General features: G+C 38.7%; 1 protein-coding gene across 20 annotated transcripts in view; it reads right to left on the reverse strand.

Annotated features, from left to right (window-relative positions):
• PDE1A (phosphodiesterase 1A) overlaps window positions 1–12,960 on the reverse strand; it is a 284,525-nt gene that overhangs the window by 72,698 nt on the left and 198,867 nt on the right. For 8 of the 20 annotated variants that reach the window (XM_065561933.1, XM_065561946.1, XM_065561932.1 and 5 more), the window contains one exon: window positions 2,602–2,721. The exons of the other annotated variants lie outside the window; for them this stretch is intronic. In XM_065561933.1, coding sequence (XP_065418005.1) covers window positions 2,602–2,721 — 120 coding nt within the window. The remainder of the gene's footprint in view (window positions 1–2,601; window positions 2,722–12,960) is intronic. 20 annotated transcript variants of the gene reach the window in all.

Genomic DNA, 12,960 nt, shown 5'->3' on the forward strand with positions numbered 1-12,960 from the left:
ACTGTGGCATTTAATTTCAAAAAGGGGAACTATGCAAAAATGAGGGGGTTAAACAGAAATTAAAAGGTACAGTGACTAAAGTGAAATCCCTTCAAGCTGCATGGACGCCTTTTAAACACACCATAATAGAGGCCCAACTTAAATGGGCCCAACTTACCGCAAATTAAGAAACACAGTAAAAGAACTAAAAAAGAGCCACTGTGGCTTAACCACCATGTAAAAGGAGCAGTGAGAGATAAAAAGGCATCTTTTAAAAAGTGGAAGTCAAATCCTAGTGAGGTAAATAGAAAGGCGCATAAACACTGCCAAATTAAGTGTAAAAATGTAATAAGAAAAGCCAAAAAGGAGTTTGAAGAACGGCTAGCCAAAAACTCAAAAGTTAATAACAAAATGTTTTTTAAGTACATCAGAAGCAGGAAGTCTGCTAATCAACCAGTAGGGCCCCTGGATGATCGAGATACAAAAGGAGCGCTTAAAGACGATAAAATCATTGCGGAGAAACTAAATGGATTCTTTGCTTCAATCTTCACGGATGAGGATGTTAGGGAGATTCCCAAACCTGAGCCAGCTTTTGTAGGTGACAAATCTGAGGAACTGTCACAGACTGAAGTGTCACTAGAGGAGGTTTTGGAATTAATTGATAAACTCAACATTAACAAGTCACCGGGACCAGATGGCATTCACCCAAGAGTTCTGAAAGAACTCAAATGTGAAGTTGTGGAACTATTAACTATGGTTTTTAACCTGTCCTTTAAATCGGCTTCTGTACCCAATGACTGGAAGATAGCTAATGTAACGCCAATATTTAAAAAGGGCTCTAGAGGTGATCCTGGCAATTACAGACCGGTAAGTCTAAGATCAGTACCGGGCAAATTAGTTGAAACAATAGAAAGAATAAAATTGTCAGACACATAGAAGAACATAAATTGTTGGGCAAAAGTCATCATGGTTTCTGTAAAGGGAAATCATATCTTATTAATCTATTAGAGTTCTTTGAAAGGGTCAACAAACATGTGGACAAGGGGGATCCAGTGGACATAGTGTACTTAGATTTCCAGAAAGCCTTTGACAAGGTCCCTCGCCAAAGGCTCTTACGTAAATTAAGTTGTCATGGGATAAAAAGGAAGGTCCTTTCATGGATTGAGAACTGGTTAAAAGACAGGGAACAAAGGGTAGGAATAAATGGTAAATTCTCAGAATGGAGAGGGGTGACTAGTGGTGTTCCCCAAGGGTCAGTCCTAAGACCAATCCTATTCAACTTATTCATAAATGATCTGGAGAAAGGGGTAAAAAGTGAGGTGGCAAAGTTTGCAGATGATACTAAACTGCTCAAGATAGTTAAGACCAAAGCAGACTGTGAAGAACTTCAAAAAGATCTCACCAAACTAAGTGATTGGGCAACAAAATGGCAAATGAAATTTAATGTGGATAAGTGTAAAGTAACACACTGGAAAAAATAACCGCAACTATACATACAATATGATGGGGGCTAATTTAGCTACAACAAATCAGGAAAAAGATCTTGGCGTCATCATGGATAGTTCTCTGAAGACATCCATGCAGTGTGCAGGGGTAGTCAAAAAAGCAAACAGGATGTTAGGAATCATTAAAAAGGGGATAGAGAATAAGATGGAGAATATATTATTGCCCTTATATAAATCGATGGTACGCCCACATCTTGAATACTGCATACAGATGTGGTCTCCTCATCTCAAAAAAGATATACTGGCACTAGAAAAGGTTCATAGAAGGGCAACTAAAATGATTAGGGGTTTGGATAGGGTCCCATATGAGGAGAGATTAAAGAGGCTAGGACTTTTCAGCTTGGAAAAGAGAAAACTAAGGGGGGATATGATAGAGGTATATAAAATCATGAGTGATGTGGAGAAAGTAAATAAGGAAAAGTAATACAAGAACTAGGGGCCACCAAATGAAATTAATGGGCAGCAAGTTTAAAACAAATAAAAGGAAGTTCTTCACACAGCGCACAGTCAACTTGTGGAACTCCTTGCCTGAGGAGGTTGTGAAGGCTAGGACTATAACAGCGTTTAAAAGAGAACTGGATAAATTCATGGAGGTTAAGTCCATTAATGGCTATTAGCCAGGTTGAGTAAGGAATGGTGTCCCTAGCCTGTGTTTGTCAGATGGTGGAGATGGATGGCAGGAGAGAGATCACTTGATCATTACCTGTTAGGTTCACTCCCTCTGGGGCACCTGGCATTGGCCACTGTCGGTAGACAGGATACTGGGGTAGCTGGACCTTTGGTCTGACCCAGTACGGCCATTCTTATGTTCTTATATCTCAATTATTGCAACATACTTTTCTTTGACCTTGACAATCTTGAACCACTCATATCCATTCAGAAAGCTGCTGCAAAGATCATATCCCTAGCCCATCACTTTGACCATGTCACACCTCTCTCTGAATCTTTTCATTGGCTCCCCCATCTCTAACACATCAAACATAAGCTACTTATCTTCCCTGTTAACACTTTTCATAGTCTATGCCCACCCTATCTCTCATTTACTATCAAGATGTTAACTCCTGCCTCTGATTGGTGCAGTCTCCCTTGCCCACTTGTTAAATTTTCAAACAAGCACCTTTGTGCTTTTTCCTGTGCTGCTCCTCTTGGTAGGGAGGAACTCCCTGTAAACATCTGCAAAGCTACTTCATTATCCTCCTTCAAATTGCTCCTTAAAAACTCTCCTTTGCTGTAATGCCTATAAAAACAAACAAACAAAACCTTGATAATGTTTAGGTTACTGGTGCATTTGATACCACTGCCTATCATGCTAACTCATATTATTTCATTGTTTCCTTGTACTCCCATCAATCTGCATCAATCTGTCATCTCTTGACTTATTCTTAGGGCTTGTCTTCACTACCCGCCTGGATTGACGGGTAGAAATTGATCTCTTGGGGATCGATTTATCGTGTCTCGTCGGGATGCGATAATCGATCCCCAAATCGACGCGTGTACTCCACCAGCCCAGGTAGGAGTAAGCGCCGTCGGCAGGGGAGCCGCAGCGGTGGATTTGCCGCCGTCCTCACAGTGGGGTAAGTCGGATCAGATACGTCAAATTAAGCTACGCTGTTCCCGTAGCTGAATTTGCATATCTGAAATCGATCCCCCCCGTAGTGTAGACATAGCCTTAGATTGTAAGCTCTTTGGGGCAGAGATATTTTTTGTTCTTTGTTTGTATAGCACCTAATATAGTGGGGTCCTGGTCTCTGAGGAGGGTCTTCCCTCCTATGTTCTATGGTAATAGCAAGTAGTTTCATTCATATTTCTATATATATACATTAATATCCTTAATTTATTTGTCTTATGATTTGTTACAGCTTATGTTACTTGTATTCTAGCCCAAAACTGAAACAAAAGTAAAAGAAAAACAAAAACAAAATTAAAAGTTTCTCAGCAGTATAAATCTTTGAAGCTCAGACTGCCTTTTCTTCACCCACATCCATTTTAATATAATAATAATAAATAATATCATACATCCTTCACTCCAAAGGCCCCCAAAGTGTTTTCCAAGCTGTTTATACAAGGATCACTCTCCCACCACTAAAAAGCTGTCACCTAGAGGATGATGATAACACTGAATTACTGTGCACAGCAACACTACTCAAATGTTAAGAGGGATCTTCAATAGCCACAAATGGTTAGGTTGAAGTCAATGGGAGTCTTAATTTTAGGCCTTATCTTAAACATATAATCTTCAGCAAAGCTGTATGCTTTATCACCATGTTGAGGCATTTGTTCAGTACCAACCATACAATTTTATTTTGGATATCATCTTTCATACAAAGATTCCCTGAGAAGTGAAAGAGCTACAGCTATATCAACACCATTTCCTGCAACAAAAATACTAATACTAATATAAATGGACTCTTTATTATGTCTGAAGGTTTTTGCCTTTGTTTACAAAAACACTTCTCTTCTCTCAGACTTTACAGGCAACCATGTGAGTTGAAGTGCGTGCTCTGAGGAAATAAGCCACAGAACTACATGTGGCACAAACTAACAATATCAACTGTGATTACAACTGGTGCTGGGCACAACTTTTGGGACTAAACTTTTTGTCAGCCCAAAAATGCAGATTCTGGTCAACCAAAATATTTTGCAAATGTGTATCTAATTTGTCAAATTGCTTCAGCTGAAAAAAAACCTCCCAAACAGGAAAAATTCTGAAAAAAATCTAAATGTTTTGTTTGACATTTTCAAAATGAATTTTTGTTTTTAAGTAAAAAATATTTTTAAAAAACCCCTCACAAACAAAACAAAACATTTCATTTCACATTGGACAAAGTGTTTTGTTTGAGCTGAAACCATTTTTTTGTTTGCTTTTCAGTTGACAGAAAAAAATGATTTTTTTTTGTTTCAAGTTGGCCCTAAACTTCCTCTCCCCCCTTCACCTCAGTTCACCCTCTGAAACAAAAATTTGGTTATTCACAAAGCTGTAATTACAGCAGTACATGCACTACAAACTGTTTTTTTCTAAGTGTTTGAGAGAGACACCTAAGACTTTGGGGAAATAAGGTTTTGTAGAGTAGGGAATTGTGCAGATTGTACATTGGTGATGGAAATATGAATGGCCTTTGGTTAAATTCATTAATGATTATGAGGCACTGAGGTACTACAGTAAAGAGAGCCATATAAGAATCTAGATACCTAGCTGACTGGATATACTGATAAATAAACAAACATATACATTTGAGTTAACCCAAGGAAAACTAAATAAGTTACATACTGCACAATAGAAGTAGGTAGCCTTACTCTAACAAGTAGATTATTCATTGTAATTCACCTATACCTATTACATAAAATACACAACCCTTGTCTAATAAAACCTGTTATTTTTGTCTACTTCCAAATCTATTCACTAGGTCATGCTAATGAACGATATCTAATTACATTTATATAGGTAAATACCCTACCATTAGTTAGTTATAGGACTCTGGAAATGTATATGCTATAACATACAGATCTTATGACTCGTGAATATGCATTAAAGTAAACATTTCACTTCACTTTCACAGTACAGACATTTATGAACATTGAAAATTGCCCAAATTGAAACATACTTCCCAAGTCATAAAAATCTCATTAAAGCATATTATAAACAACTTTAGATTGTCTTAAGTATTATTCACAAAATGCACTTAAGTACAAATGTGATTTAATTGGGATACAAGGAACAACCGAACAGACGTGTGCATCAACTAGAAATATTAATATAGTACTTACATAACAGTGGATGAAATTTTCTTTTTGACCTTCTGGCTGTCCGTTTTTGATTTGGCTGAGCTGCAATTTGTTTTGATACCAATTTTGTCTTTTTTATCCTGGGTCATTTTGTAGCTGCTTTTTGTTCCCTAACCCACTGCAGTAAATCACTACATTAAATATATTAAGTAAATTGTACGGCCCCTTCTCCTAAGTACAGGTCATTCTTACTATTACTACTGTTGCTCTGAACACAGCAGTAACAACAACAGTGCGGTTCTAGAGCAGCTGTATTATGAGGTCACTCTGATGTAATTACTGATCACTGTAATGTAATCGCTGATCTATGTAATCTTTATGGTATACCCATGTGGATGGCATCATTTAACATACAAAAAATTCACACTAAAGAGCATTTTTACTTGTAATCTCCAATTACACTGGTCTACCATTTTTGAGAAGTCGTCTGCTTCAGAGATAAAATATGCTATTTATTATGTATTTTGATGTGCTGAATTCAAATATGACAATTAAAACAACTGATTGGCTACTGTTTCTAAGATACTTAAGTTTTTACATTTTATGTCTATGTATATTGTGTAGATAGTAGAGTTTTAATCATAAATTGTAAACCTAGGTCTTTTCATGTGTTTATGGTTGCTTTACATGATAATATTTCACCTGTCCTGTTTATGTAACGCTTTAAAAATCAGCAAAAGGGTTATATAAATAAAATTAATTATGAAACAAAAGGCAAAAAACTATAATGTACATAGTTTAGTCCTATTCAGTGTCTACTCGGCGCTTCTTGGCTTGTCTCTTGTATTCATTAAATGGAGCATCTCTTGTCACTGTCCAGCAATAGTCTGCAAGCATTGATGGGCTCCATTTGCCCTGATAGCGTTTCTCCATTGTTGCAATGTCCTGTGAAATCGCTCGCTGCTCCGCAGTTCGGTGGAAAAAAATCTAGATGAGAGTGCAAAAAATGTATCTTTAGTGACATGTTGCAACCAAGGCTTTTGTATGTCTTGAGGAGGTTTTCCACCAACAACCTGTAGTTGTCTGCCTTGTTGTTTCCGAGAAAATTTATTGCCACTAACTGGAAGGCTTTCCATGCCATCTTTTCCTTGCCACGCAGTGCATGGTCAAATGCATCATCTCGAAGAAGTTCACGAATCTGAGGACCAACAAAGACACCTTCCTTTATCTCAGCTTCACTTAACCTTGGAAATTTTCCACGGAGGTACTTGAAAGCTGCTTGTGTTTTGTCAATGGCCTTGACAAAGTTCTTCATCAGACCCAGCTTGATGTGTAAGGGTGGTAACAAAATCTTCCTTGATTCAACAAGTGGTGGATGCTGAACACTTTTCCTCCCAGGCTCCAATGACTGTCGGAGTGGCCAATCTTTCTTGATGTAGTGGGAATCTCTTGCACGACTATCCCATTCGCAGAGAAAACAGCAGTACTTTGTGTATCCAGTCTGCAGACCAAGCAAGAGAGCAACAACCTTCAAATCACCACAAAGCTGCCACTGATGTTGGTCAGAGTTTATGCACCTCAAAAGCTGTTTCATGTTGTCATAGGTTTCCTTCATATGGACTGCATGACCAACTGGAATTGATGGCAAAGCATTGCCATTATGCAGTAAAACAGCTTTAAGACTCGTCTTCGATGAATCAATGAACAGTCTCCACTCATCTGGATTGTGAACGATGTTGAGGGCTGCCATCACACCATCGATGTTGTTGCAGGCTACAAGATCACCTTCCATGAAGAAGAATGGGACAAGATCCTTTTGACGGTCATGGAACATGGAAACCCTAACATCACCTGCCAGGAGATTCCACTGCTGTAGTTTGGAGCCCAACAGCTCTGCCTTACTCTTGGGTAGTTCCAAATCCCTGACAAGGTCATTCAGTTCACCTTGTGTTATGAGGTGTGGTTCAGAGGAGGAGGATGGGAGAAAATGTGGGTCCTGTGACATTGATGGTTCAGGACCAGAAGTTTCATCCTCTTCCTCTTCCTCGTCTGACTCAAGCGAGAATGATTCTGGTGCATCAGGAACCGGCAGTCCTTCTCCGTGGGGTACTGGGAGCTGATGGAATGTTTGGATAATGCACAGTCCACTTTTTCTTCTTCGACACACCTTTCCCAACTGGAGGCACCATGCAGAAGTAACAATTGCTGGTATGATCTGTTGGCACTCTCCAAATCATTGGCACTGCAAAAGGCATAGATTTCCTTTTCCTGTTCAACCACTGGCGAAGATTTTTTGCACAAGTGTTGCAGCATATGTATGGGTCCCACCTCTTGTCCTGATCTCTAATTTTGCAGCCAAAATAAAGGTGATAGGCTTTCTTAACCATAGTGGTTATACTGCGCTTTTGTGATGCAAAAGTCACTTCACCACAAACATAGCAGAAGTTATCTGCACTGTTCACACAAGTACGAGGCATCTCTGCTCACTTTGGCTAAACAGAAATGTGTCCCTTTGCAAAATCAAACACTGACAAATAAGAGAGCATGACACTGTATGATTTCTAGAGCTGATATAGGGCAATTTGTTCAGCAGAGTGATGTAAGCTTCGTTATGATTGCATCATCCATGACTTCTAGGAATAACATGATGCAATTCATATCATGTATGATGCAATACCAGCTTCAGATTGCATCATTCATTGTTTTGCCTGAAAAGCAAGTGCTGTCCAAACCCAGTCATAGATTTATTCATAGATCCAGTCAAAGATGTATTTTAGTCATTTCTGGTTTAAATTGAGATCCCTTCCCTTTATAACTCACTTATCCTCCGCCATTCCCAAGTCGAGGGTCGTATATATTGACCCAATATCATATCTTGAAAACTAGAGCCAATCAACAATTTTAAGCATCATTTTCGTTCTCAGTGACCCAGAATTAGTAAAGTTTGACTACATTTATTTCAGAAGCATTTTGGCTGTCAGAGCAGTGTTACCTATACACTTCAAATCTCCATTTCCTTACAAAACTTCAATAAAAGAACAAGGAATTATTGATTTTTTCCAATGAAAGTTATTACTGTCCAGATAAGCGGAACTCATGTTAATTAAGACCAGGATTGGCTATATATTAATTGGAAAGCCTCACGGACATTCATATTATTTCCCCTTCTTGATACTCCTGCACATTTAACAGTTACATTTGACACACAGGCCTTGTCTATTCTAGGGAATTTACCTGCTGCTGAGAGATCGAGTACAGCTGAACTAATGCTGAACAGGGTTTAATTGCAAGTAGTGGAGCAAGAGGAAGGACTGTTCAGTGGTTAGGGCACCAGATTACAACTTTGGAGACTTGGGTTCAAGAGCCTGCTCCACCACAGACTTCCTGTATTACTCTAGGCAAGTCAGTGTCTATCTGTACCTTAGTTTCCCATCTGTACAATGAGGATAATAGTATTCCACTACCTCACAGAGAGATTTAAGACTCAGACACACACATGAAAGATTATAATGGGGCCATCTAAGTATTTAACACCTTTGCCGCAAATATGGTTAAACACTGCAGGTGAAGAGAGCACGCCAGCCAGATCTGCCTCCAAACCCGTCTCCCTGTAGGATTTAAGCATGATTTCTTAAGTCATGCTAAACACAGTTTGCCCTGGTTTACACTTGCAGCTAAACTGTGTTTAGCATCAGTTCAGCTGTACCTGTGACTTTCTCCTGCAGGTTGTTCAGCAGGAGGCCCTCGGTGTAATGCAAAATTCAGAATTGCCAGATAGTAACTTTATACATAAGACTACTTCAAAGACATTATGCGTGTTGGAGATGAAAGATCTTTCAACTAAGCTAGAAGTACAATCCCTTGAAAAGACAACATCAAACTAGTACAGTATCATCACATACAATAGTACCTACAATCAAAGAAAACATGAAGAACTGGGCAACACTGAGAACAGAACCATGGAACTGTATCATACGCACAACAAAATGAGGAAATAGAAAACCTCAGTTGTACTAGAGTTGTCGAGATCAAAGAGCTTAAAGCAAAAGATTTTTTCATGGTCTGATTCTGAAGGAGTTAAGACATTATATAAATAATAAGCAGGAAAAAACAGAACCAGCATTAATCCCTAGAGCTGTCAACTTTATTCTCAACACCCCTGCAGTCACAAGAGAAGACAGAGACAAAGAAATATTATTCAGAATGAATTCTAGGAGACAGGATTCAAAGCACATGGCTTAGCTATGTGTGTGCAAAAAGAGTATTTACAAAGTGGAGATAGAAAGAAGTAATGACTGTTAAAAGAAAAGATTAAGACAGAACATAGGTTTTGTGAGTTAAAATTTGGCAGGACTTTGTGCATCTGTTCCTAATTTCCTGAAAAAAATCTCCTTTGGGGCTGAAACTTTCCAGGTTCATTCACAAAGTAGAGGTGATGACTTTCATTTGTTTTGATTTGAGGAAAATCCTTGCAGCTGTTTTTGAGTTACTGGAAAGTGAAAGGGGAAAACACTACTACTACAAAAATTGTTTTTAGACTTTTTTCACTTATCAATAACTCAAAGTTACTCAGGAAAAACCTCCACATTTTGCTTGGAACAAGTGAGGACCAGCAGGGCCGGCTCTAGGATTTTTGCCACCCAAAGCAAAAACCATTTTGGCCGCCCTCGGGTCTTTAATTACCCCACCCCCGGCCCCGCCTCAACTCCGCCCCTTCCCCAAATCCCCAGCCCTGCCTCCTCCCCCCAGGCTCTCAAGCCTAGGAGGAAGGGAGGGGGAGCAGCGGCGTGCGAAACAGCTGTTTCGCGCGCTGCGGCCGCTCGGGATCTCCCCCTCCCTCCCAGGTTTGAGAGCCTGGGAGGGAGGGCGAGTAGCGGCGCGCGAATCAGCTGTTTCGCGTGCCTTGGCAGCAGCAGCGGCGGTGAGCTAGGGCGGCCGGGGCACATTTTTAGGGGCGGCATTCTGGCGCCGGCCATGCCGCCCCTAAAAATGTGCCACCCCAAGCACCAGCTTGTTTTGCTGGTGCCTAGAGCTGGCCCTGAGGACCAGGCTCTTTACTACTTATGAAAAGAAAAAAAAATTACAAATCAGAAAGTTAGATCAAACTGAACAATCACTTCTGAGCATGTTTGTTTAAAATTTTCATTTCACGTTCATTTAAAATCATGCTAAAAATTAGCTGATCTTAATGAAAGCCTTAGGCTTTTTTGGGGGGGTTGTGTGTATGTTTACACATGTGCATGCTACTTTCCTGGCCTCAAAGACCCAGAGACTGATGCTGGGATGATCTGCAGGAGAGTGACCATAAAACATGCATCATCAACCTCCATATTAAGGCTCAGATTCTGCAAGCATACACACATTACTTAAGGAGACATGTGAGAAGACCCTTGAGTAGAACCAGGCAAACGAAGTTTGTTGGCAATTTTGAAAAGTTGAAAAAAAAAATAGTTTCAGGTCAGACCAAAAACAATTTTTGAAATTTTCAGAAAATCAAAAAGTAAAAAAGTAAATATATATATATGAAATATTTTGTTTTGATTTCAACCACTTATATGTTTCTGAACTTTAAAAAAAAATAAATTAAAGAAAATTTTGAAATGAAAAGTTGTTTCATAGAAAAAAATCAAAACATTTTGATTTTTTCTTAATTTATTATTCTTTCCCCCCTTAAATAGCCAACTTGGTGACATCATAATGATTCTCAAAACATTTCATTGTTGCCAAATATGCATTTTTCATGGAAAAAAAAGTTTTGGCCCAAAATTTTTCCCCAGCTGTACCCTTGACTTTGCTCAATGGGAATACTCATATGCATAAGCATTTGCAGAATAGGGAATCAAATGTCTCACTGTTTCAGTTATGCAACTGTCTTGTAAAGTCAGCCTTGCAGAAAAATGTATCCAGTCAAATAACTGCAGCACCCAGCCCTCAGCTCCCTTCTATCCTGTTCACCTCACTAAGTTGTTTACTCTGCTCCCCAGAATCCTATAAATATCTGGGAGGTGTGAACTTCAAAGCCTAGTTGAAATTATTTAAATTTTAGTATGCATGGACAGGTATTTTCTCTACTTAAAAACTAAACAATATGAAAAACTAACCAAAAATCCCCTATATTAATGTAACATTAAATTAGCTAAACACAAAAAGTCAGGAAATGCTAAATCCAAGATTTATTTTATTGATGTAACATTAATTCTTTGGCACTGCACATATATATTATCTTATATTAAATATATCTAGTATGTGGAATGTGGGTGTGTTAAGATTTTGCATTTAATTATATTCATTCCCTGGGTGGCACTCCCATTGACAGTAGTGGGAATGATGTGCAAAAACTGAGTATAGAATATGGCCCAGAGCACTTAAAACGTACTGTAAAACTGAGAGACAAATTAATATTGTACTTAGAATAACTAACAACTTGATCTATTTGTCATGGTAGAATGCTTTTTACAGAGTGTAACTCTTCAAACTCCAAGTATTGCTAATTTCCAGCCTTTTCATTTAATTAGAATTTTAAATATAATAATGGAATAGTCAGAAGTGCATTTCTTCTCCCTTAGGAATACATAAAATGTACTATGGAGGAGAGGAGAGATAAGAAAATGAGTCCAAATTTAAACCACTTAAAATTATCTGATGGTGAAAAAATAAACTCTTACTGCTGATCTGTCATACCGCCTGTGAAGATACTGAAGTTCTAATTCAACAAAATATATTTTGTGGCTTCCACAGCACCCAATGTTATATATAGTGGGGGGAAATTGGCTCTTCAACTCAGTCAACTGATTAAGCCAGGAATCAACCCCTGGAAACAGTTTATAAAATAAAGTGCTTTTCATACAGAGAACTGAAGAACCCACGGGAAGATAGTACTTATAGTCCAAAAGGCCAATTCATTCACATTTTTAACCACCATCCATGACCTTTCATAAATTTTACTGGCTTAACTGTTCTCTCCCTAAATTAACTTACACAGTTGTATCCAATTCTCGAATACTTCATATCTGCCTCCTCTAGGTCCCTATCCTAGGTCAACTGAAAAACTCTCATTTACTTCCATTGAAGTTGGATCAAATACAACAGTGGTTGAGGTCCATCTTGAGCAAAAATAGGACTTTCTTGCCCAAGCAAAAAACGTATCAGTCTTACAGGGAAGAGTCCACCTCCATATTAGCCTCTCAAGGGTATTAAGGTGCATGCTTAGAAGAGTTGTCCTGACATTATTGGCAGTAACTTAATTGCAATAAATGGTAAAGACGATATGGAGAACTACAGGCACTGTGGTGATAGAGTAGTGGTGGGACACAAAATGTCTAATTCTGGATTTCATTGCTACAGAAGTTAGTGAAAAATGACCCTCCCTCTTTCAGCCGCCTTTTCTGTTCAGAAGTGTAGATCTATAGCCCAAATTTTCCCAACGGCCCAGGAGGGTTGTATCTGGTGTCTGGCCCAGGGCCATCTCTGATTAAAAAGCTCATTTCACAGAAGATAAGGCTGAAGGTTTCCAAAATGCAAATATTTGAATGTTCTATCAAACTGCCTTTTTTTGACTCCCACAAGATTTTGGAAAGAAGGGAAGACAAGGAAGATCTTTGGAGGCAGTATGCAAGGGTGGTGAGAGGAGAACAGGTAAGTGAAAGATATTATAAAAGAGACTGAGGGTTATTTTTAATTAGGACAAGACTGAAAAATCTAAAAAATCGGTAATAATGTTCAGTTAGTAAAAATCAGTAACTACTTGAAAATG

Source organism: Chrysemys picta, chromosome 11, assembly GCF_011386835.1.
Source record: "Chrysemys picta bellii isolate R12L10 chromosome 11, ASM1138683v2, whole genome shotgun sequence".
NCBI classification, from domain to species: Eukaryota; Metazoa; Chordata; order Testudines; family Emydidae; genus Chrysemys; species Chrysemys picta.